The sequence below is a fragment of the Triturus cristatus genome, chromosome 11, assembly GCF_964204655.1.
Source record: "Triturus cristatus chromosome 11, aTriCri1.1, whole genome shotgun sequence".
NCBI lineage: Eukaryota > Metazoa > Chordata > Amphibia > Caudata > Salamandridae > Triturus > Triturus cristatus.
The window spans coordinates 395,921,009-395,928,257 of NC_140594.1; the positions used below are offsets into that span (position 1 = coordinate 395,921,009).

Below are 7,249 nucleotides of genomic sequence, written 5' to 3' on the forward strand. Positions count from 1 at the left end.
CCATAATGTTTGAACAGGGGCGGCTGGTGACATTTTAAAGTGGTGAGGCGTAAAATGATTGGTATACTTCAACGTTGCGAGCGAACGTAGCGAGCGAGACCGAACCTCTATAAGGAGGGTTCGGGGGGGTTCTCCCCCCGAGAAAATTTTGAAAAAAGAGAAGAGAAATGGTGCATTTTCAAGCAAATTTGAGAAAGCAGGAAGGTTAATAAAGCAATTGTGAAAGTGCAGTTATAACATTAATAAAGAGATGTCATATAACATAGGTAGCTGCTTATTCAGTGTATAACCACAGAGCTTCATAACAGACTTCGAGATACAATGCATTTCTGAGTACCTCACTCACAGATGTTTTTTATTTAACAAACTAAACTGGTTGCAAATTAGCAGCATTGAAAATTGTTTACTTTTTATAAATGAAATCAGCACGTCTCTCTCTAAGAGCAGCAAACTTTTCAATAACTTTAGTGTTAAAGTCCGGGATTTTCTGAACTAGCTTGCTCTCTACAGAGAGCATTGCCAAAGCATTGAGTCTTTCCTCAAGCATGGTGTTTCTCAGGAATGTCTTAATCCTCTTTAAGGCTGAAAAACATCGTTCTGCCTCGACTGTTGTCATAGGAGTGGTTATGACAATTTTAAGTAAAGCCACTGTCTCTCCAAGTGACTTTTCCATATTAAGTTTATGAATTAAAGCCAGCAAAGACAAGGCACTTGTGGCCTTCCGGTACACAGGCATTGCGTACAGTACAGTCAACTCAGTTCTCAGCTCTTCTTTATTGAGCATAGGATAAGCTCCCACAGCCTCATTCAGAGCACGCTCCGGGAAGGATTCATCATATTTGGCAAACTGTTGACTTTGCAATAATGTGGCACTCACCAAATGTTTTGTGAAAGAAAAACGCTCTTTTGCCTGCACAATTACAATGTCACAGATCTCCTTTGCAATTCGGACCATAGTGGTGATGTTTTTCCTGCGGTTTGTGAAAATAGATTTCTCTGGCAGTTTGCTGTCTAAATTGTCAACCCCATCTCTCACTTTGCTTATGCTTTGTACAAACATAGTAGTATATACTTGCACTTTGACAGTATCTATCTCTCGTGCTTGTAACTGATTGTATAACAGGTCGACAGCTACCATTATATCATGAAATAAAAACAGTAAGAACTGAAACTCTCTGTCTTGTAGTGTTCTACCAAAGCCATGGGCTTCAATCTGACTTTTGTAATCAAACTCATCATTGGCTTCTATGGCTTCAAAACATTTCAGAAGGGGCTGCTCTTGGCTGTCTCAAAATGCCCACCGACATGAAAAAAACTTACTTTTCATAGGATGGCTTTGCTTTCCCATAAGTAAAGGCCATATTTGAAAAACATGGTAGCTTTGGCAAAATAAAAAGAAAATGAAGTCATGCAACAAAAAAGATATTTTCCAAGTGCCGCAGTCTCATACTCTCAGGGAGCTTGACTATTCTATTATTTAAATAATAGGAGTGCACTGCAGCCGCAGCGGCAACTGGAGGCCCTTACCGCACACAATTTTGCAGAGTGCTGTGCAGAGTAGTGAACTAAGTAAAGTTCACACTTCGATTCGACATGAATCGCCAGAAAAGTAGTAGGCCTGTCTCAAAGGTGAGCCGACTCGGCTCACCTTTTAAGTGAAATGAATCATCAGGAACACTTCTGCACGAGGCTCCCAAACTGTTGAGATATGTTGCTTTGTGTTTGATGTTAAAACCTTTGCAGGGTGTTTTTATTGTCCAGTGCGCCTTATTATTTTTGGCACGTAATGTTTGCTTGCCTGTTTTGGGTTGGCCCTCCGCAATTCGTCCCACTACCTAGGTTGACATTAAGGTTGAACCCAGATTCTTATTTAAAAAGTAGGGTAAACACAGGATGCTCACTAGTATCTAAACAGGAGCAGCCCCACGGTTCCACAGCCCGAGGGGCAGAGGGTACACCCCCGAGAGGCCTACTTATAAAGGCGCGTGGTGAGGTTTCGCACGCGCGCCAGAGAGTGACCCTGCGCTCCTTACGTCACTGTGCAGAGTCCTTAAGCACAATCCCTTTGTTAACAAGAACCCACCCAAAACTCTGATTGCATTAAAAAATGTGGTTCTTGTGGTTTCGACATGGAAACAAAATACGCTTCCTAGACATGATAACTACTGTATAAACCCTATAGTAAAAGAAAAATACAGTACATTGCTTTATTGTGGTTCTCAAAATGTAATTAATTAAGAAATCGTTAAACGATCTACTTCATTGGCCTTAGTCTCCTTGATTAGTCATTTGACATCCTCAAAATATGCTACTCACATTCTGTGAGGGCATACCCCTGCATTCTGGGTCATTCATTGGCTGCTGAGTGCTGTTCAGTGCTTAATTTGTAAAAACAAAAAAAATACATAATTGCCAGGGCCCTCGTCCGGAGGCCACTGCAGCTTGCACTACGAACCGAAACCATGGTATACCCCCACAGGTTTATAAGCAACGCTGCGCATGAACACACCCTCTCTCGCAATCATTAAATAATTCCACCATTTAAGAATCCAAAATATATGTCTTCAATATTATGATTTTTTGCCTGATAATGGACTTGGTACAACGTTGCGCATGATTTTGAAACAGCCGTCATATAATAGGAACGTCCGTGAATGTCATTTGACAGTTTAATAGTTTTGCGGCCTTTTTCTGTGTTTTGGTCGGCTGGATTTAGTTTATTTATTTTTTTTTGCTGCAGATTTTTATAGCGCGAACTCAACTCGAAGTCGGAGCACCGGTTACGTTACACAAGGCTACATATCATACATTCATTCGAAGGGCACAACAAGTCATGCAACAAAAAAATATATTTTCCAAATGCCGCAATGTCATACTCTCAGCCTCAGGGAGCTTGACTATTCTATTATAGGAGTGCACTGCAGCCGCGGCGGCAACTCGAGGCTCTTACCGCACACAATTTTGCAGAGTGCTGTCGACTCGGACTAAGTAGTTAAGTTAAGTTCACAATCACACACACGTCTTCGATTCGACATGAATCGCCACTCACCAGAAAAGTAGTAGGCCTGTGGCTGCGCCTGCACCGCACGAGGTCTCGTGGTCACAGCAGCAGTCAGTCTCCTCGTGGCACTGAGTAACGACGACGCGGTGACCGTGACGGAGCCTGCGCAAGCTCCGGTCACGTCACGAATGTATGCCAGCCAATCACAGTGCGGCACAGCGGCAGGGCCACCCCACCCACGCGCGGCACCCAATGCGGCAAATGCCTGCCCTCAGGCTGCGCGGTGTCTCTGCCAATCCAGACGCTGCATTAGCAGCGCCCGGAATGGATTGGCTAGAGCACTGATGACGGCTCGCCCATTTGGAGACCGGGGGCTGCTGCATGAAGCAACCCTCGGCTCTGATTTCTCCCCCCCCCCCTCCTCAACTCGCTTCCCTGGTTGAGTGGCTACCTATGGGTAGTGCGCATGTTCGGGATGGACAGCTCTCAAAATCGAGCATGCGCACTTACCCGCACTGGTATTAGTATTGCAGCACCTGCCAGCTACCTCTGCTGTCACTCAGCCTGGCCCTGCCCCCACCCATCAGCGCCGCGATTGAATCCGCGACCGCGAACACATAATGCGCAGCGCGCAGACTCTCGAGGATTTCTCTTTTTTTGATTGAGTTGACTCTGTGCTCATCATTGTGCTGGCTGGCTGGGTTAGTGGGGCATCGCCCCACCGCCCCAATGGACGCACCGCCACTGTGTTTGAACCAATGTTATAGGCCCTGTCTGCTTTTTAATTCACATAAAACCGTCGACAGAGACAGGCAAGCTTGTGAATTGAAAAATGACCAGCTAAAAAGTGCACACACAGACGTTGACAAAAATACATGCAGGAATAGACACACTCCCATTTAAGGGTCGCCTTGTGCAGTAACTGACACCGACACATGCTGTAACATGCATGAACAGTATGAGACACAAGAAGCCGAAGTCGCTCCCAAACGGTACCCAGTTGGGCACAGAGATATTTCGATCATACTACAATCAGAGCCACAAACTAGAATGTTCTAAATTATGCGGCAAGAAAAGGCACATTATGCAGTGTAATACGGCACATTTTGTGATCTTATCACCTAATTATTTTGTGATTTTTACACGTTACCAATATCAAGCCAATGGTTTCACTTCATTAGCAGCAGTCTGACACTCGAATACCGCAAAAAGCAAAAGAATGATAACCAGTCAACCTATGAGAAGGGCGTCACACTGCGCAGCAGCACATGCCCCTGCGATTTTAGTAACTTTTTATCCGTTTTAGCTGGATGCAATTTTTCGATAATTCCTGCTGATTATGAAGCCATTAATGGATTGTGTTCCAAGTGCGACGAAATCCATAATTATGTGGAAAATGCAACGGCCGCAAAATTTCATTGGCCCTGACTACAATGCAACTGTATCCCCGCTTGCTTGCTGTCTCCTATCAATGCATAGATGTGTAATGTGGTCCGTGACTTGATGTTTCCCCTGGTCAGACAGACTGATAAGAGGCACTACTCTGAAGTGTTGTGCTTAATTAACCAGACGGGTAAAATGGCTGCCACTTCCATAAGGAGGGACAAAGATGCCACTAATAAGTGATGCCAAATTACAAACAGACAAATTGCCTGCTTATTAGGGCAGGGGGCGCTCCAATCTCAAAAACATTTTTTGCCTGGTTTTCCAAAAACTCATTGCAAATCACATCCCTTGCACATCAACCTACTTCTTAGAGAGTTTGTCTAGATGCAAAGTTGTGTTTAGAACACAGTTGTGCATAATGAAGAGTGGCTGATCCCGCCCCCTTGCTGTACTGAGTGTAACACAGCTTGTCGTCAGGTCAGCGTGGGTGTCATTGGGGTGGAAACACAACAAGGGTGTTGTTTAGTGGTCCCAGAGAGCACTGGCCTGCGACCCTCTCTAGAGTGAGCTGTGGTGCTTAGAGATGTGGGGCCAGGGCTAGTCCAAAGGTGTGAAGGGGGAGACTCCAGTGGTGTGTGCTACCAGTCCCTACCGGGACGTGTACTGGGGGTGTCGAGGATTGGTTAAAAGTAACTCAGTGGTGAGCACCGTCCTTACCTGAAGCCAGGGACCCCAGGACCAGCAGCAACCCCCAGTACGCTACCATCGTGCGCAGCCAGATTCTTCACACGAGTGTGTATCCGGCACTGTATCCATACCATATATACATTGTGTGGAAGGTGGGGTGCGGGGGAACAAGGAGCTAGAAAGTGAAGTGACGTCCCAATCAGCCCACCTACAACCCGCGAGCAGAAACCACAAGGTACGGAGTGCGCGGCAGGAGATTGCGACATGAATTTAAAGGTTTGTTCATCAAGCAGCAACACGGCCGCTGCTCCATTAGAAAGAAAAACACAACTCTGCCAGTGTACCGTGTCTGACCCACAGCATCCCTTCTGTTCCTTCAGTGGGAACACACACAGCTTCGTCAAAGCACCTCAAGCATGACGAGGGCCCCTGGGATTATGCGGGTTTGCCTCACATGCCACATGATCCATTCTCTGCTGCATAACCTGAAGATTGTAATAAAAAAATATATGCTTCTAGTTCAAACGGTTCAAAGTTACTACAAATGCAGTTGCGCGTGTTGCCGTGCAGCAGAAGGCCCTTTGTAAAGCTTTACTGGTCAGGTTTCTATTGGTTATTGCTATATGTGTGTTTGCTAAACTGGTACTAATGAGGTGCATCTAATGTCCAGGCAGCGTTAACAAGTGTAAAAATAACAAAATAATGAAGTGATACTATCATAAAATGTGCCGCATTACATCACATAATTTGGCTTTCTTGCCGCATAATTCACTCAAACCTGTCGCATAATTTGGCCATACCCGGACTCGTAATTTTAGTGGCAATGCACGATGACCAGCAGCATGGCTGTCCCGTCAAACCTTAAACGAGGCTCTAAGAATGTATCCCTACCATAAGAAAAGCAACATGGACTTACCTTTTCTGCCCATTGAATAATGTCATTTTTATAGCCACGAGTTTACAGTTTAAAAATGTTGGAGAAATTGTGTTATAATACATCAATATGAAATTTCCCCACAGCATACAAGTCCATTATTCTTTCCACAAGGCAAAGAGAATCTCGTGCAACACACCCTGTACATGCCATTTCAAAAGGGTTAACACATTTTTAAGTAGCATACTTTTTTGAGTAGTTATTTGATAAAGTGGAGTGTTTTTTGGGGCATACCTTTATTTTAGGGGAGTAGCACAGACATGAGGTGCTGCACACAGAAGAGTACGGTGTGTGGGCTCAGGTTTAGACCTGAAAGCAGACATAATTGTAAAATATGTGAATAGGCAGGACAACTAGGTTTACAAGATTCTGCAGCCTTGGCGTTTTCTTCATAGTTATGAGTTCGCCACATTTGCCGCATAATCTTTCATCTGCTGCATAATTTGCACATTTTAGCACAAATTAAATGTTTATTTCTCAAATGGATTAAAAGTTACCAAAAAGGCAGCGACACGCGTTTCTGCACAGTGGAAGGCCCTTTGTAAAGGTTCACTGATGACGTTTCCATTGCTTATTGCTGTGTTTGGGTATTAAACTGGTACTAATGAGGTGAAACCTTTGTATAAACTGTGTTAACATGTAAAAATGAAAAAAAATAAGGAATACTATCACAAAATGTGCCGTGTTCTGCTTTCTCTTGCAGAAGAACATTCAACCCTGCCACATAGTTTGCTCTTCCGCTGTTGCATAATTCAAGAGGTCCTGGGTATGAGGACATCCAACCGAGAACGTGCAAGACAATACACTGCACAGTACAAGTTATGTTAATGTAATACACAGTGAATTTGCCTGTTTAACATGACAAAGGATGCTAAAATCTAATGTCTGAAAGTTTCTCCAAGGCTCTATCCTGTTTCCCCTCTTTTCTCAGTTGATATTGCACAGTGACCCAGATGGAGAGTAAGAGGCAGGAGGTGAGTGCCATCCACAGTGAGAGACCCAGCAGGGAAGGAGTTACCTGCTCTGAGAGAAGAGCATCCCATGACTGATCCTAGATGGGCCACTACTGACCAAGAGACTGCCAGTGCTGTCACAGAGAAAGGAGACAGGAGGCCTGCTCCAGGCGCCCCCTACCTGACCCAGCCAGAGTGTATCACCTTTGAAATGTACTGTGTGTCCCCCTTGAAGTCCTGGACTTGAGCCTCCACCTGGCTGTGGATAGCCCAGGGCCTGGTTCTGAC

General features: G+C 44.8%; 1 protein-coding gene across 4 annotated transcripts in view; it reads right to left on the bottom strand.

The window, feature by feature from the left end:
• The window catches only part of SFTPB (surfactant protein B), a 190,775-nt gene extending 185,583 nt beyond the window's left edge, over positions 1–5,192 (bottom strand). For all 4 annotated transcript variants that reach the window (XM_085635241.1, XM_085635240.1, XM_085635239.1 and 1 more), the window contains exon 1: positions 5,105–5,192. In XM_085635241.1, the coding sequence (XP_085491367.1) occupies positions 5,105–5,153 (49 nt within the window). In that variant the 5' untranslated portion in view covers positions 5,154–5,192. The remainder of the gene's footprint in view (positions 1–5,104) is intronic.
• Positions 5,193–7,249: the final 2,057 nt, after the last annotated feature.